We start from the raw sequence: 19,556 nt of genomic DNA on the forward strand, positions 1-19,556 counted from the left end.
AGCCACAGGCTGTCAGTCACACAGGATTGGCGGGCCAGATTCTGGCCCACGGCCATATGTCGGACAACTCTGCTCCAGAGCAACTCATCTAGTCGCACTCCCCAGCCTATTCTGTATAGCCCTGCAAATTTTTATTCAGATAATTGTACAATTCCCTTTTGAAGGCCTCGATTGAATCTGCCTCCACTCCCAGGCCGTGCATGCCAGATCCTAACCACTTGCTGCATAAGAAAAGTTTTTCTTCATGTCGCCTCTGGTTCTTTTGCCAATAACCTTAAATTGGTGTCCTCTAGTTCTTGATCCTTTGGCCAATGGGAACAGTTTCTCCCTACCTACTCTGTCCAAACTCCTAATGATTTTGAACACCACTATCACATCTCCTGTTAACCTTCTCTTCTCCAAGGAGAACAGGGCCAGCTTCTCCAACATATCCACAGAACTGGAACCATTCTCGTGCATCTTTTCTGCACCCTCTCGAACATTCTTCCTAAAGTGTGGTGCGCAGAACGGGACACAATACTCCATTTGAGGCCAAAGCACTGTTTTATACAGATTTATAATAACTTCCTTGTTCTTGGACTCTATGCCCCCATTTATAAATCCCAGGATTCCATATGCTTTATTAACCACTTTCTCAACCTGCCCTTCAACCTTCAATGATTTGTGCCCCCAGGTACTGACTTTCTCCATTTCCCGTTCAAAGGGACCGTCCTTACAATTATAGAGTGCCTCTCCCATCTTCGGGCTTTAAAGGCATTTCACAATTATTTTTTTGAACTGTACTCACTGTTGTATAGGAAAACATGGCAGTTACTGTGTTGGTGTAGGCAGCAATCCACAAGACTGCACTAAAGTGTCAGCCTAGATTATTAAACTGTCCAAACATCTAGATTAAACTAAAATATTAAAGTAGGAATTCAGTACTTAGCAACAAATTTGAACTAAATTACTAAAAGGAATAAATTGCATAGTTTGATTTTGTTCCAATTGACATCAAGCTACTCTGGTGAAAACTGTCCCCATGATTTACATTTAATCGATCACCAATATACTACAGGCTTTGGAAGAAAGTCCATCATTATCATGCCTTTTTTCTCACCTTTTTAAGAGCATATTTAGGGTCATCTGGCAGAATCAATATAATCTTTCCGTCCAGATATTCTGCCACCACACGCTCTTTCTTCCATCCCTGTAGTGAATAGAAATATATTTTTATAATACTACAGTTTCACGTTTCAACAATTCAAAAGAATGGAATGTTATAGTTAAGTGACATGGCGTTGTCCACTCTTGATATTGCCACAATTTTCCTAGCCCATCCTTGCAAATAGTAATTCATGTTTATGTATTCTCCCATAGACTATGCCAGCACTCCAACAAGTCAGCCAAATAGCACTTCTTCATGGTTGGTGAATGAACATTAGTATGCCATTTGAGAATATTACAGCTAAATCTGATCCCATTTTCACCATGATTAACACCATCATTTTTATTAAGACTGCCACTGAATCTAGTTTTCAAAACCTCACCAACAATGTAGCCAGGAACAATTAAGGGCACACTATTTAATAACCCTAAAAAACATCTAACTGCTACTGACTGTCCAAATAAATCAAGCCAGTCACCAGTGCAAGGAGCCAAGGGTTCTGTTGAGAACAGTGTATAAAAAAAAAATTTATGGCCAGAAATTAATGGTGTTGAGCATAAGGCAAATCAATGAGCAAGAGGTTATCAAAGTAAATCAAGGTATTAAAATATCATACAATGGAGGCTGGATGCTAACAATAATGGGAGAAACAGAATTTTGAGTCAAGTTACACAGAAGTATTGATAGTCATTCTGTGATAATAAACTGGGAACAAAGAATCAAAATTTCATGGGTTTTTCTGAAAACATTCATATTCCTGAATGTTTTAAAATCTCTATGTCAGCAACTCTATTAAACATCAATGTTCAACAAGATCAAGTAAATGCAAGGTATAATTCAGTCGCTTATCAGCAAAGCTAACCTAAAATGATCAAACACTTTCTTTGATGTTTTATCTTTCAGTTGAAACTAGGCCCACTGAGCACATCCAAACATTGTTGTCCCCTGATCCAAGAGTATTCTGTGCAACAAAACCCATGCTATGAAATCTAACAGCTGCCAAATCTCTGAATTGCTGTCGCCAAAGCAGTCACATTGGAAAATGAAATGCGTGGCCATTCCTTCTCCCACAGTAACACCAACGTGCCATCCACCTTCCCCCACCCCACCCCCCCAAAGTGATAAAGAGGAACTTGACCTCTTCTGAGCTTCATCGCATTGGCAGACCATGGAAACCTCATGAATACCCATTAACAGTATAACCTTTTGTTTGCTCTATCTCATTCAGTTATACAAGATGCCTGTACTTTGCACCACAAGGCTGGAACCTTCCTTCTTCTTTGTCTGTTTGCAGCCGCATGCAAGTATTCCCTAATGAAACTCTATGACTGAAGCATATCAGCTGCATAAAGTGTGAAGGAACAAGGCATAGTGAAATCCGGGACACACCTCAATTTCACATGAATCTTTCCCTAACTGGTTACCCATCTGTTACGCCCTCAAGTTTTTTTTTTTAAGTATTCCTTGCTGTGTGTTTTTCATATCCTAACAACACTCCCACCCTGGTGATCTTGGTAGGCAGGCAGAACACAAGATTTCTCCTACAGTTCGCACCCCTGCATACCAGTGATCTTCAGAGGCGTTCACTCATTTATTCTGAAATAAGGACCTGTTTGCAAAACTCAAACCTCCATATCTGTGGAATTGGGGCATATATTCTTTAAAACAGTCCTGCTCCAAGGGTGAAAGAGAGGGAGCAGCAGACAAAGAAAAGGATAAGAGAAATAGTAGGAGTGGGAAAGAGACAAAAATAGGAAGACAGTTTCTTTCTTCATTCGAATTTGATTTATTTTTTGAAATCAAACAATGTCTGAAGGGAACAGATAGGGAGAGGTGGAAGAAAATGTTGAGGAGAGGTGGCTTCTGACCACTTGCCACTCACACTTGGGGGGTAGGTGAAGGGAGTAGGAGTAGACAGAGGTTTAACGTGAGGTGAGTGAGTGTGAAGCCAGGCACAAGGGAAATACAGGTATTGAGTATGCAACTAAAAAATATAAGACTTGCATTTATAACAGCACTTTTCATCTCAGAACATTTCGAAGAACTCTACCACCAATGAAGTACTTTTTAAGTGTAGTCACTGTTGTAATGTAGGAAATATGGCCATAGCAAGCTCTTGCAAACAATAATGTGATAATGACCAGATGTTTTGTTTAGGGATGTTGATTGAGGGATAAATTTTGTGTCCACCTCAGAGAGCAGATGGGGCCTCAGTTTAATGTCTCAACCGAAAGTTGGCACCTCAGACAATGCAGCGCTGCCACCAATCCCCCAGTACAAAAGTGAAAGACATAGGGATCCTGAAGTGGTAGGAGGGGAATGCAAGAGCAGTGCACAGAATCATGAGTGACTGGAGATGGGGATGGGAAGGAAGCTAATAAAGGACCTAATTTTTCCCTGCAAATACAACCATTCTTGGCTCTTTTTGTTCACTTCATCTTGCCACTCACTGACTCCCATCCTAAAAGGTGGGGTGAGGGGGAGGAGCGAGATAGGGAGAGGGAAAAGATATAAGGGAGGGAGAGAAAAATGAGAGAAGCGAGTGACAAAGGGTCACAGACCTGAAACATTAACTCAGTTTCTCTCTCCATAAATGCTGCCTGACCTGCTGAGTACTTCCAGCATTTTCTGTTTATAAGACGACAACACAATGACTTCAGAGACAAGTAAAAAGAATGACCATATTCTCAAATTTACCATATGCCACAGGTGATCAACTAGTAATTATTTAAAATCCTACAATTTTCCATTTTCATATAAGTTCCTATATCCACATAACAATAGTTGATGAGGCTATAATTAACCCCACAAAGATAAAAGGTGATACAGCCAAGTCGAGAGCTCCCGGTTACCTAGAAGCTTACAGGGTAAGTTAAAGCAGAAAAAAAAAAGCTTAGGACCATATCAAAAAAACTTAATACTTTATAAATCCTAGAGGAGTATAGAAAGTGCAAGGGTGAAGTAAAAAGAGAAGCTAGAAAAGCAAAGAGAGGACATGAAGGACTGAATTTTACCGGCCCCTCAATGGTGTGGGGATCGGTAAAATGCAACGGAGAAAGGCACGCCTCGACCCATGAAGTCGAGAAGGGCCAGCTGCATATTGCCGGTGGGGGGTGGGGGAGAACAAACGCAGCCCGAGGGTGGGCCCTTCATCTCCATATGCAAATGAACGTTAATAAGATGTAAATGTACTTACCTGCAGGTGGCGGCCATCCCATGCCAATTTTATGGCCGCCATTCATGCTCCACGCGCCTTCGGAACTCTGCATGGAGTTGCAAGGAGAGAACTTCTAACATTTGGCCTGTAACCCCTTCCCACCATCCCCACATCTAATAAAAATTGATGTCCCCGTTCCTCCATCCCTCCCACCCTGAAACTTATATCACTCTCCACCAGGTCATTTCGGGCATTGAAGTGACCATTGGGAGTGTTGGGAAAGGGCCAACCACATCTTTCTTATTTTTTCACAAAAATTTAACACTGCTGCACCTTTAAAAGGAACCTTAAAGACTTAAAGCCCTTTAAAAAAGTTGCCTATGCGCCATCGGGGGCGATCGCTCCGCCCCCCCCCCCCCCACTATTTAAATTAACCCCCGCATGAAAATATTGCAGGGGCTCCTTAGCGGCCCTTCCGTGTCGGAAGGCTGCCGAGTTGAAAGCGCGCAGCCGAGGAATGCGGCGCGCGATTAAAATTCAGCCCGAATAATTATTGGTAGATAAAAATCAAGGAAAACCCGAAGATGCTTCATCAGTACATTAACAGCAGAGAATAGAAACAGGAGGATAGTGCAGCTAAACATGTAGCTGAACAGCTGGTGTAGAAGGGAGGGTTTCAGATATCTGGACCACTGGGATCTCTTCAGGGACAGATGGGACTTGTACAAGAAGGACGGGTTGCATCTAAACTGGAGGGGCACAAATATCCTGGCTGCGAGGTTTGCTAGCGTCACTCAGGAGGGTTTAAACTAGTGTGGCAGGGGGGTGGGAACCAGAGCAGGAGGACAGCAAGTGAAATAAGTGATGCGGAACTAGTAAATAAGGCCAGTAAGACTGAGAGGAAGAACAGGCAGGGAGATGTTGCTGAGCACAGCGGGACTGGTGGTCTGAAGTGCATTTGTTTCAATGCGAGAAGTATAACAGGTAAGGCACATGAACTTAGAGCTTGGATTAGTACTTGGAACTATGATGTTGTTGCTATTACAGAGACTTGGTTGAGGGAAGGACAGGATTGGCAGCTAAATGTTCCAGGATTTAGAAGCTTCAGGCAGGATAGAGGGGGATGTTAAAGGGGTGGGGGTGTTGCATTACTTGTTAAGGAGAATATCACAGCTGTCCTGCGGGAGGACACCTCGGAGGGGTCGTGCAGCGAGGCAATATGGGTGGAGCTCAGGAATAGGAAGGGTGCAGTCACGATGTTGGGGGTTTACTACAGGCCTCCCAACAGCCAGCGGGAGGTAGAGGAGCAGATATGTATACAGATTTTGGAAAGATGTAAAGGTAACAGGGTTGTAGTGGTGGGTGATTTTAACTTCCCCTATATTAACTGGGACTCACTTAGTGCGAGGGGCTTGGATGGGGCAGAATTTGTAAGGAACATCCAGGAGGGCTTCTTGAAACAATATGCAGATAGTCCAACTAGGGATGGGGCTGTACTGGACCTGGTATTAGGGAATGAGCCCGGCCAGGTGGTCGAAGTTTCAGTAGGGGAGCATTTCGCGAACAGTGACCATAATTCCGTAAGTTTTAAGGTACTTGTGGATAAGGATAAGAGTAGTCCTCGGGTGAAGGTGCTAAATTGGGGTAAGGCTAATTATAACATTAGGCAGGAACTGAAGAATTTAGATTGGGGGCAGCTATTCGAGGATAAATCAACATCTGACATGTGGGAGCTTTTCAAACGTCAGTTGATTAGAATCCAGGACCAGCATGTTCCTGTGAGGAAGAAGGATAAATTTGGCAAGTTTTGGGAACCTTGGATAATGCGGGATATTGTGAGCCTAGTCAAAAAGAAAAAGGAAGCATTTGTAAGGGCTGGAAGGCTAGGAACAGACGAATCCCTTGAGGAATGTAATGACAGTAAGAAGGAACTTAAGCAAGGGGTCAGGAGGGCTAAAAGGGGTCATGAAAAGTCATTGGCAAACAGGATTAAGGAAAATACCAAGGCTTTTTATACGTATATAAAGAGCAAGAGGGTAACTAGGGAAAGGGTTGGCCCACTCAAGGACAGAGAAGGGAATCTATGTGTGGAGCCAGAGGAAATGGGCGAGGTACTAAATGAGTACTTTGCATCAGTATTTACCAAAGAGAAGGACTTGGTGGATTATGAGGGAAGGGAGTGCAGATACTCTCAGTCATTTCATTATCAAAAAGGAGGAGGTCATGCAAAGCATTAAGGTAGATAAGTCCCCAGGGCCTGATGGGATCTACCCCAGAATACTGAGGGAGGCAAGGGAAGAAATTGCTGGGGCCTTGACAGAAATCTTTGCATCCTCATTGGCTACAGGTGAGGTCCCAGAGGACTGGAGAATAGCCAATGTTGTTACTTTGTTTAAGAAGGGTAGCAAGAATAATCCAGGAAATTATAGGCCGGTGAGCCTTACGTCAGTGGGAAGGAAATTATTAGAGAGGATTCTTCGGGACAGGATTTACTCCCATTTGGAAACAAACAAACTTATTAGCGAGAGGCAGCATGATTTTGTGAAGGGGAGGTCGTGTCTCACTAATTTGATTGAGTTTTTTGAGGAAGTGACAAAGATGATTGATGAAGGAAGGGCAGTGGATGTTATCTATATGGACTTAAGTATAGCCTTTGACAAGGTCCCTCATGGCAGACTGGTACAAAAGGTGAAGTCACACGCGATCAGAGGGGAGCTGGCAAGATGGATACAGAACTGGCTCGGTCACAGAAGACGGAAGGTAGCAGTGGAAGGGTGCTTTTCCGAATGGAGGGATGTGACTAGTGGTGTTCCGCAGGGATCAGTGCTGGGACCTTTGCTCTTTGTAGTATATATAAATGATTTGGAGGAAAATGTAGCTGGTCTGATTAGTAAGTTTGTGGACGACACAAAGGTTGGTGGAGTTGCGGATAGTGTTGAGGATTGTCAGAGGATACAGCAGGATATAGATCGGTTGGAGACTTGGGCGGACAAATGGCAGATGGAGTTTAATCCGGACAAATGTGAGGTAATGCATTTTGGAAGGTCTAGTGCAGGTGGGAAGTATACAGTAAATGGCAGAACCCTTCGGAGTATTGACAGGCAGAGATCTGGGCGTACAGGTCCACAGGTCACAAAGTGGCAACGCAGGTGGATAAGATAGTCAAGGCGGCATACGGCATGCTTGCCTTCATCGGTCGGGGCATAGAGTATAAAAATTGGCAAGTCATGCTGCAGCTGTACAGAACTTTAGTAAGGCCACACTTGGAATATTGCGTGCAATTCTGGTCGCCACACTACCAGAAGCAGGTGGAGGCTTTGGAGAGGGTACAGAAGAGGTTAACCAGGATGTTGCCTGGTCTGGAGGGCATTAGCTATGAGGAGAGGTTGGATAAACTCGGATTGTTTTCACTGGAACGACGGAGGTGGAGGGGCGACATGATAGAGGTTTACAAAGTTATGAGCGGCATGGACAGAGTGGATAGTCAGAAGCTTTTTCCCCAGAGTGGAAGAGTCAGTTACTGGGGGACATAGGTTTAAGGTGAGAGGGGCAAAGTTTAGAGAGGATGTGCGAGGCAAGTGTTTTACACAGAGGGTGGTGAGTGCCTGGAATTTGCTGCCAGGGGAGGTGGTGGAAGCAGGTACAATAGCGACGTTTAAGAGGCATCTTGACAAATACATGAATAGGATGGGAATAGAGGGATACGGTCCCCTGAAGTGCAGAAGGCTTTAGTTTAGGCAGGCATCAAGATCGGCGTAGGCTTGGAGGGCCGAATGGCCTGTTCCTGTGCTGTGCTGTACTGTTCTTTGTTTGTTGTTGATAACTAAGGAAAGGGTAGGGCCTATAAGAGATGTACAAAGGAACTTACACATGGATGCACAAGATGTGGGCAGGGTTCTTAATGGGTTTCTTGTCTCTGTTTTCACAAAGAGGTATGATGCAGACATTGTAATAAAAGAGGAGGAATGTGAAATAATTAGATACGATAAGCATAATGAGGGGGGGGAAGTACTAGATTTTGCCAGGGCTTGAAACTTGCAGCTATGAGGAAAGACTGGATTGGCTATGGTTGTTTTCCTTAGAACAGAGGAGGCTAAGGGGTGACATGATTGAGGTATACAAAATTGAGGGGCCTAGATAGAATAGACAGGAAGGACCTGTTTCCCCCAGCAGAGAGATCAATTACAAGGGGAAACAGATTTAAGGTGACTGGTAGAAGGATTAGAGGGGACATGAAGAAAAACTTCTTCACCCAGAGGGTAGTGGGTGTCTGGAATTCACTGCCAGGAACGGTGGTGGAGGCAGAAACCCTCAACTCTTTAAAAGGTACCTAGAGATGCACCTGAAGTGCTGTAACCTGCAAGGCTACGGACCAGGTGCTGAAAGGTGGCATTAGATTGGGCAGCTAGATTTTTTGGCCAGTGCAGACATGATGGGCTGAATGGCCTCCTTCTGTGCCATAATTTTTCTATGGTTCTACCCTCCACCCAATGGAGCACAGGGTCATGTGACAGAGGCAACTTTACATAGGTAATTTCCATTATAAATATAGCGATTAAGCATTATAGGATTAAGGACAGAATGTAATGACTTTAAAATGGGGACATGATAATGTCTGCAAGCCTTGGTCCAATTATCTCTCCTCCCTCTAATTTCACTAAACCTGAAGACTATGCTCACTCCTGACACTCAGGATTCAATGGCATGGGAGATCAACTAGCATAATGTAAAGCCTTGATTTTGGACAAAATTGCATAAGAAGAAAAAAAATGTAATAAAACCTTTCGTACCACATAATGGAGCCCTTCCAGGAACCTTTGGTGATACTGAATATGCTGTGCTTCATCCTCAGGGCTGGCTGCTGTATAAATCATCCCACAGGACTTGCAAATGATAGCTCCAAAATGCTTCTGACCTGCATCCTGCAAAATGGCAAAGTTAAGAATTCAATAAATCTACACAAATAAAACACTACATGTGGCCATCAGTATTATTAGAACTTCTAAATTATTTAAAGTACCTAAAATTTGCCTAGCTTTAATGCAATCTTATTTCAGAGTACTTCTTACTGGTTAATTTCCTAAAATTACTTAAACAACTTAGATTCTTAAAAGATGGCACTTACATTTATACAACACCTTTCATGTCCCCAGGATATCTCAAGCACTTTACATTTTCCTAAGTATTTTGATGATAATCATTGTTGGTTTGCAGGCAGAACGACAGCCAATCCACACGCAGCAAGATCATACCAGCAGCAGTGAGATACAAGACCAGTTTAATCTATTTTAATGACATTGGTTGAGGGATAAATATTAGCCAGGACATTGCAAGAACTCTCATGCTCTTCTTCAAATGGTGCCATGGGATCTTTTACAAGCTGAAGGGGCAGATGGGGCCTGTTTAGAGGCTCATCTGAAAGAAAATGCAGCAATTTACACAAGATCATGTGCTGTAGCAGTGTTTACTTTTGTAATTTAGGACTGAGATGAGGAGAAATTTCTTTATTCAGAGTTGTTGGTCTTTGGAATTCTCTACCCCAGATGCTCATTGAGTATATTCAAGACAGGTCAATAGATTTTTGGGTACTAAGGAATTAAGGATTAGGGGGATAGTATGGGCAGGTGGAGTTAAGGTAGATCAATGATGATCTTGTTGAACAGCGAAGCAGGCTTAAAAAGGGCCAAATGACCTACTGGTTCCTATTTCTTTTGTATGGATTACCATGCACTCCCTCCAAATAACTAACTCATAGGCAAGAGTGCCATGGATGATGTTTTTAAAGCATGCCTCAAGAAGTAATGGGTCACGATACATTCTATGTTAACATGGAAAATTTTCTTAATTGAGCTCACTATGGAAAACTGAGGCAATTTAAACTGTGGTTTATTGTAGAATCTACTTATTTGAAAAGTGCATTTTTTCCCGGCCAATAAACAGAGGCATAATAAAATGAAAATGGAGTAAGGAAGTAAAATTACTCTCAATATATTTGCATTTTACATACAAAAAAAACCTCATTCAGTTGCATCATACAAAAATATCAAGGTTGTTTTGCCTTAGCAGTGCCTTCTTCACATATCTAGAGTGCAACTTCCACATCTGATGTGATGTGAGACCCACTTTTCTCCACTATCCCTCCATAAGTTGACCATCTAGAATAGCTCCTGGTTCTCAAAAGGTCATTGACCTGAAACCCACCGTCCTCTGCCCAGATACTGCCCGACATGCATTTATTTCACATTTTCTTGGGTTTTGCAAAATGGTATTGGATGAGGCACCCCATGTATTATGAAGTCAAAGCACAGTAAATTTGTAAGCCTTAAAATGTTTCTTACATTGGTCTTCAACTGGCTAGGGATAACACTGCCAGATAACCAGAAACTAGGTTCCCTGCTTCACAAACTAGGCAGATCAATGATTAACCTTAAATTACCTACAATCTGATAAAAGTGATAAAAGTTACAGCAGGAGTCAAAGATAAAATTGGAGTTTCCACCTGTCAAATCAACAATGGATTTCTTTGAATGTACTTTTGTAGACTGAGCCTCTTTAATCCTACTGCAGAATTAATTCTTGTAAATGTCACAGCTCTTCTCAGTTACAGTGACTTGAAATCAGATGAGAAAACCATTTAGGGTTAACCACCAATATTGTAATCTGACTTTGGAATTTTCTGCAGAGGAGAGAAGAAATCAGTACCACAAATCCTCCTCAGAAATGAGTGCACACTACTTCAACTGATGGGTGATTGAGAGCGAACCAATGTGCTCTCCTGAATGTGTGCTTAACTTGATTTTTGGATTAAAAAAAAAAATTTGTCTTAGTTATGCTTGGGGCAAAAAACACCCACATTTCTGTCAAGTTTTTATTTAGTGGCTATCTTTTTAAAACTCAAATAATTTAAGCATACGGAGTCCAACAACTAGGCCAGAATTGTTCAAGTTTATCCCATGTTGCAAATTTTTAGTTTTCTTGAAAGACAATCTAACATAATGTTCAACTTTATACTGACTTTATGATTTGTTCAGTTTATATTAGACTCATTCCCTATTGAATATGAGTGCCTGTTTTTCAAAATCTACCTGGATATGAAAAAGGAGCTGCTCTGTTCAGAAGAGCAGCTGGTAATTGGAAAATCTCAGAATTACAGCCTGCGCCAGCTTTTTGACTTAGAACCATAGAAAAAGTACAGTACAGAAGGAGGCCATTCAGCCCATCGAGTATGCGCGGCTGAATAAACTATCTGCCCAAACTAATCCCATCTTCCAGCTTCTGGTCCATAGCCCTGCAGGTTACAGCACCTCAGGTACATGTCCAGGTACCTTTTAAAAGAATGGAGGGTCTCTGCTTCCACCACCATACCTGGCAACGAATTCCAGACACCCATCACCCTCAGGGTGATAAGGTTTCCCCTCATGACCCCTCCAATCCTTCTACCAATTACCTTAAATCTGTGCCCCCTGGTAACTGACCTCCCCGCCAGGGGAAACAGGTCCTTCCTGTCCACTCTATCTAGGCCCCTCATAATTTTGTACACCTCAATCAAGTCACCCTTCAGCCTCCTCAGTTCCAGGGAAAACAACCCTTGCCTATCCAATCTTTCCTCATAGCTGCAATCTTCAAGCCCTGGCAACATTCTTGTAAATCTCCTCCATACTCTCTCCCAATCAATTATGTCCTTTCTGTAATGTGGTGGCCAGAACTGCATGCAATACTCCAGCTGTGGCCTAACCAATGCTCTATACAGCTCCAGCATCGCATCCCTGCTTTCGTACTCAGCCAATAAAGGAAAGCAATTCATATGCCTTCTTCACCACTCTATCCGCCTGTCCTGCCACCTTCAGGGACCTGTGGACATGCACTCCAAGGTTTCTCACTTCTTCTACCCCTTTCAATATCCTCCCGTTTATTGTATATTCCCTCGCTTTATTTGCCCTCCCAAAATGCAATACCCGAATTCCATTTGCCACTTTTCCACCCACTCAACCAAACCATTGATATTCTGGATCCACGGCTTTCCTCCTCACTATTAACTACATGACCAATTTTTGTGTCATCAGCAAATTTTCCAATCATGCCACCCACATTTAAGTCCAAATCATTAATATAGACCACAAACAGCAAGGTACCCAACACTGAGCCCTGTGGAACACCAGTGGAAACCGCTTTCCATTCACAAAAACATCTATCGACTACTACCCTTTGTTTCCCGTCATTGGGCCAATTCTGGATCCAACCTGCCACCTTCCCCTGTATCCCACGGGCTTTCATTTTACTGACCAGTCTGCCATGTGGGACCTTGTCAAATGCCTTACTAAATGCCATGTAAACCACAACCACTGCACTACCCTCAACAATCCTCCTGGTCACTTTCTCAAAATATTCAATCAAGTTAGTAACACATGACCTTCCCCTAACAAATCCACGTGGACTATCCCTGATTAATCCATGCCTTTCTAAGTGACAGTTTACCTTGTATCTCAGAATAGATACTAACAATTGACCCACCACCGAAGTCAGACTGACTGGCCTATAATTACCTGGCTTATCACTCGCTCCCTTTTTAATCAATGGTACAACATTTGCAGACCTCCAATCATCTGGTACCTCGCCTGTGTCTAGTGAGGATTTGAAGATGATCCTCAGCGCATTTGCTATTTCCTCCCTGGCTTTCTTTGACATCCTTGAATGCAATCCATCCAGTCCTGGTGATTTATCCACTTTCAGGGATGGCAGATCCTCAAGCACTTCTTCTGCCATTATGCTCATCGTATCTAATATTTCACACACTTCTTTTACTACAAAGTTTGCATCAACCCTCTCCTTTGTGAAGATAAAGACAAAAAAGCTCATTAAGAACCCTGCCCACATCTTCTGCAACCACGCATAAGCTCCTCTGTACCTATCTGATAGGCCCTACCTTTTCCTTAGTTATCCCCTTGCTCTTAATGTACTGAAAACATCTTCAGGTTTTCCTTGATTTTACCTGCCAATAATTTTTCATGTCCTCTCTTTGCTTTTCTAATTTCCTTTTTTACTACACCTCTGCGCTTTCTCTATTCCTCTCTATCCTCTATTTGCTTTAACTTACCTTGTAAGCGTTTAGATAATTAGGGGGCTCTAGATTTGGCAGTGCCACCCTTAGTCTTGAATGCCTCCCACTGGTTTTCCTTCAAGTAGCTGCATCCAGTCCACTTTCGGCAGGTCACCTCTCAGTTTCGTAAAATTTGCCTTCCCCCAATTTCGAACCTTTGCTTCTGTTTTATCTTCGTCCTTTTCCATGATTATGCTAAAACGAACTGTTATGGTCACTATCTCCAAATGGTCACCCACTATTACTTCATCCACTTACCCAGCTTCATTACCGAAGACTAAATCTAGAATTGCGCCCCCTCTGTGCCCTTCAGTTTGTATCCCAGTTGATACTGGGGTAGTTGGAATTCCCAACTATTATTGCCCTAAAGTTTTTGCACTCAGAAATCTGCCTCTCACTATTTCAGGGTCTATAGTACACTCCCAGTAATGCATCTGCCCCCTTGTTATTTCTGAGCTCCACCCATATTGCCTCGTTTGATGATTCATTTATCATATCATCCCTCCTCAAAGCTGTTATTGATCCCTTAACTAATAATGCTACAACCCCTTCTTCTTTATCTCCCTGTCTATCATGCCTGAAAACTCTATATCCAGGGATGTTGAGCTGCCATTCTTGCCCTTCTTTAAGCCAAGTTTCCGTTATAGCAACAAGATCATGTTGCCATGTGTCTATCTCTGACCTCAACTCATCGGCTTTATTTACTATACTCCTTGCATTTAAATAAATATCCTTTAACACTGCCAAATTCCAGTGTTGCACACTTTTTAATCTTTGCTTCTTCTGCCTTTCAGAGTCACTCGCTAATTTTGCTAGTTTTCTGCATCCTGTTCCCTGCCCTGAAACTGGCCTAAGACTACGATCAGGTTCCCATCCCCCTGCCAATCTAGTTTAAACCATCCCCCACAGCACTAGCAAACCTTCCTGCAAGGATATTTGTCCCAGTCCTGTTCACGTGCAGATCCCACCTTGTACAGGTCCCACCTTCCCCAAAACTGGTTCCAATGCCCCAGAAATCTGAAGCCGCCCTCCTGCACCATCTCTCCAGCCACGCATTCAACTGGTATATTTTCCTATAACGATACTCACTAGCATGTGGTCTTGGAAGTAATCCAGAGATTACTACTCTTGTGGTCCTGCTTACTAAACTCTTTCTTAACTCCCTAAACTCAGCCTGCAGGACCCTATCTCTATTGTTGGTACCAATGTGGACCACGTCCTCCAGAATGTTCTGTAACCACTCTGTGATATCCATGATCCTTGCTCCAGGGAGGCAACATACCATCCTGGAATCACATCTGCGACCACAAAAATGCTTATTGGTTCCTCTAACCATAGAATCCCCTACCACTATTGCTCTCATCCTTTTTCTTCCCTCCCTGCGCAGATGAGTCACCCATGGTGTTCCGATCATGTCTGTCACTGCAATGTACAGAGAAACCTTCCTTCCCATCAGTACTCAGAACTGAATACCGGCTAGAAAGTGGGATGCCCTCTGGAAACTCCTGCACTACCTGCCCTGACCTTCTTGTCTGTCTGGCAGCTATCCAGTCCCTCTCTGACTGTGCTCTCTTAAGCACTGGGCTGACTAACACCTGAAACATGCTATCCACAAAGTCCTCCGCCTCGCGGATGCGCCACAGTGACTCCAGCCGCCGCTCGAGCTCCGAAACCGGAAGCTCAAGTTTCTGCAGCTGGAGACACTTCCTGCAGATGTTTGTCAAGGACACATGGTGCGGCCACGACTTCCCACATACTACAGGAGGCACATTCCACTTGGCCGAGCTGCCCTGCCATTACTCAGCTTTACAATCAATTATTGCTAGTGCAGTAAGTGTAATAACTTACCAGTTATTTGCAAATCAGCTTTATCCCCTGCACCATGGAGGCTGGAAAGGCAAAAAAGAAAGAGACCCAAAGAGCACCTCCCCATCCCAGCGAGCAAAATCCCACACACAACTCACAGTTGCACTCTGTGTAAATCACTAATAAATTACAGGTAGTTATCCTAGGGCTTTATTTTTAAAAAAATAACCTTTTTTTTTTAAAACTCTGCTCAATCTAAGCTATCCACAGGCAACAACAGCTGCCACCTACTGACCAATCATCCCACAGATTTCCAGTGAGGTCACTGGTAGTTTTTTTCCCACTTATCAAACAGAGCGTGCGCCGACACAGCCAGAGAGCCTGCTGCTGACCTGAACGTTTAGTAAGCGAGAGCCTTGAGCCCTGCTCTTTAATTTATATAATTTCGCTCGGTCCCAGTTCCTCGCAGGTCTGCCACTGCCTCGGATGTCTGGTAAGTGAGGGCCTCGAGCCCCACTCTTTCAGACTTATGAGAGAAAAGTGAAAATTTCAGAAGGAACAGATTAATATTTCTGGAAAACAGGAAAACCACTATCTAAAAGCCATTTACAAGGAATCATTTAATTTTTTTTAAATTCATTTTGGGATGTGGGCATTGCTGCCTAGGAACTAAATGGCTTGCTAAGCCATTTCAGAAGGCATTGTTGTCACATGGAGGCCAGACCATGTAAGGAGAGCAGATTTCCTTCCCTAAAGGAAGGAAAGGACCTTAGTGAAAGGACAACAATCGTTCAGATTTATTAACCGAGTTCAAATTTCACTATCTGCCGAGGTGGGATTCAAACCCATGTCCCCAGAGCATTAGCCTGGGTTCTGGATTACTAATCCAGTGACATTACCACTGTGCCACCGCCTCCCCTGATTTTTACAGTTGCAATCATTGATTGTCTATTTGAGGAGTTAAAGAACAGATGTTATACGGCAAATATATAACTTAGATTATTTACTTAATGTGTAATAAATTCACTTCATATTTTAAACTTTAAATGACATTTTTGTGAAACTTCACTACTTGGGAACAGTGGATAAGGAATCCTTTGGATAAGATAATACAGTAGGCAAAAGCAGTCACTAAACAAGGTTTCTGTTCATTTACCTAGGTGGATTACCAGAGCCATGCCTAGATGGAAACATAGAAAAATAGGGAGTAGGCCATTCGGCCCTTCGACCTGCTCCGCCATTCAATATGATCGTGGCTGATCATCCAAACTCAGTAACCTGGTCCCGCTTTCTCCCCCTATCCCTTGATCCCATTAGCCTGAAGAAATATATCTAACTCTTTCTTGAATATATTTAATGATTTGGTCTCAACCTTGATCTCAAGGTAAGGATAGACACTCAATGCATGGGCAGTTGGGATTTACCCAATGAGAATGATTCAAGTTACAAGGCAAAATAATCTTAAAATATGAAGAGACCCAAAAGAGGAATGGTCCTAAGATTAAATCTATGCCCAACTACTACTTGCTTACTTATCATCATGCCTCCACCCCAACCCACACAAAAAATTCAGACAGACAATTAAAAGGATGAAACTATTTTCACTAACTAAAATGGATTAAAAATATGTTCAGACTCATAATTCAGTTACACTCAACAGGTACCTCAGGCCTGGAAACATGTTGCCCACTGTTGGTTAATGTTCAGAGACAATGGTGGAAAAAGTACTGAACCAACTTCCTACATATCAAACATAATGCACATCTTTGGCTGAACCATTTTAGGCACAGCCAAACACGTTTGACTCTGCACAAGGCCTCAAAGAATAGTCAGAACATAGGTTGAAAGATTGGGGAAGGTTCTGTAACCGAGTTTACAGGAATTACAACATGGAGGGGGCTATTTGGTCTTTTGCACCTGTGTCGCTGCTTGCTATTTAGCTGGCACTATCTATTCTAATCTGTTTTTTGTCCTTCTATATTCTCAGATTTCTTTCTTTTCAAACATTCATTTTTTCTTAAATGGCTTATACAATCTGTTTCAAAAGCAATTGTGGTTTCCACTTTAAACCCAGATTTAAAAACCTCATCTTCTAATGATAATCCTGAGTTTATGCCCTCATCACCCATTCACTAGTGAAAATAATCAATTTTTTCTATGCTCTGAACAACTTGCACAGCTTTGAAATGTTTCTCTTAACCTTCAGTTGAAGTTGAAATAACTTCAATAACCTCAAAGAAATAATTTAATTCACCAGCTCCTTCAGAGCTATTCTGCTCTTTCACTTGTATGTGATATTAATGTGTAAACTACAATGTTTTTCATTAGCTAAAATCTATATTAATTAGACCAGATAGTCCATTCACAAGTGAACATGATTACAGCAGATTTTCTGTAAATTGGATTCAAATTTGAAGATATATGAATTTTCACTTTCCCTTTGTTAAGTCCTTAATCTGATTTTAAATTATATTATTTTCACTCATTATTTTAAAATAAAAAATTTGTAGGCATTCATCAACTTCTGCACGCTTTATGTGATGCTAATTCAAGCTTACTATTATAAGCTGGTCGCTGAATACTTTGTCAAAATCTTTCTTTCTTTTGTTCTTCTGGAGAGGTGCATGGCAGGGCATCCTAGGGACAGCAGCAAAAGGGATACTGGATCCAACAAAAGTAGCCTCTTCTTTCAACAGTTCATGTCTAAACAAGGAAAAGAAATCAAGATGAGACACTTAATTTACAGAAATAGTTCTGACCTTCATGTTGCTCTGAGAATATTAGCAGGTAATCAATAGGGGAAAGTAGGAATGGCTTTTTTTCACAAATAGTTGTCTCCTCTGTCTGCCTCCTCCCCACTGCACCCTCCAGTTATTCTCAGACATCAAAGGCAAGGACCTCATGAACTAATTTTTAAAAAAAGTAAAAAAAAAGATTCTTTTTGCAGTCTTCGCTTCCCTTCTCCAAACTGCCATGCCTCGTCATTCCCTTCCAGCCATCACTAAATTTACCTTGTCCATTAATCCTATGATATGCTCCTTCAATTTCCATGCTGACACCAAACAAGGTTGCTCCCAATCACCTAGCTTTCCCTCCTTAACCACACACTTGCCATCGACTTGACCCTGTTCTTGTTTCTCTGTCTTTTGGCCAAGATCAAGGGAGGCATCCAGTTGTCTGGAGTTGCAAGTCTTCGTTTAAAAGAAATTTTAGGTGGCTCTCAATGCTGACTTCGGGCTACTTCCCAAACAACATTCACACTCTTCTCTGACTGAAGAATCTTCATGCTGGCTCAGGCCTACCACCAATACTGTGAAGACTCAACCATTAGCTATGGCTGGAATCAACACCCAAGCTATAAACCAAGGGTGCCAACACTGTCAGGGTGACAGTCAAGACGATGGAAGAAGTCACACCAGTGAATTGCAGTGGAGGCACTCAGGTCAAAACCTGATGATGCCACTGTCTTCTGCTCAGAAGAGTTCAAACTGGCTTCAGGAGGCAAAGCAGATCGCAGCAAGAGCGAGGCCATGCTCTTTGGGAATTGGGCCAATCGATCATTTGTCCCATTCACCCAAAGGTGCTAAGGATATGGCTTGGAGGAACTGGGAGGAGTGTATAGCCAAGGTGAAACAGAAACTGGACATAGGGAGTGACGCTCCCTGTCTATTGTGGGCAAGAACCCGGTCATCAGGTGCGAGGTGCACTCGGTGTTGCTGTACATGGCATAGGTCTGGCCCATACCCCACTCCTGCACTGTGGCAGTCACCCGAGCCTCCTTCCACTTTACCTGGATATTGAAAATGGTCTGTGTCCACAGGGACACAGTGTACAAATCTCTAGATAAAGGGTGGGGGGAAAATGTACCCAACTTTGCCCTCATCCTAATAGTCACCTTTGTGTGCCACTGCATCAAGATGTGCACAGACCCTCAGTACGCAAACACCAAGTGTCACTAAGTGCTGAGATTCTATCTATCCTTTATGATGTGAAGAATGGGACTGACCCTCATGGAAAAGTCTGTACTGAAAAACATCTCTGACCACAAGTCCATTAGGTAGTGGTCCGCATGTAATGTCCTCGAGACCTTGCGGGAAAAGGAGATGGCGGATCCTGTTGGATGGCGCCCTGAGCAGACTGTCAGTCATTTAGCAGAATGCCTCATTGCTAGAATTTTCAAACAAGTACCAAGACATAGCTTAGCTGGTTGCAAGAAGGGCCCTCACCATCAAAGATGGCGCGGCAACAGATGCAGTAGTTTTTGTCTAGGTTCATCCCAAGCAGCTCCATAACACAGGATTCTGTGTTCTATGGGCTATCCCCAGGGACGCGCATCAAGATAATCATCA

At 42.8% G+C, this 19,556-nt stretch overlaps 1 protein-coding gene across 1 annotated transcript in view; it reads right to left on the reverse strand.

The window, feature by feature from the left end:
• esco2 (establishment of sister chromatid cohesion N-acetyltransferase 2) overlaps window positions 1–19,556 on the reverse strand; it is a 50,843-nt gene that overhangs the window by 9,093 nt on the left and 22,194 nt on the right. The window contains exons 7-9 of the mRNA XM_068018505.1: window positions 17,766–17,910; window positions 9,095–9,226; window positions 1,100–1,189 (exon numbers count right to left, since the gene is read on the reverse strand). Of these exons, the coding sequence (XP_067874606.1) occupies window positions 1,100–1,189; window positions 9,095–9,226; window positions 17,766–17,910 (367 nt within the window). The remainder of the gene's footprint in view (window positions 1–1,099; window positions 1,190–9,094; window positions 9,227–17,765; window positions 17,911–19,556) is intronic.

Source organism: Heterodontus francisci, chromosome 3 (genome assembly GCF_036365525.1).
Source record: "Heterodontus francisci isolate sHetFra1 chromosome 3, sHetFra1.hap1, whole genome shotgun sequence".
NCBI classification, from domain to species: domain Eukaryota; kingdom Metazoa; phylum Chordata; class Chondrichthyes; order Heterodontiformes; family Heterodontidae; genus Heterodontus; species Heterodontus francisci.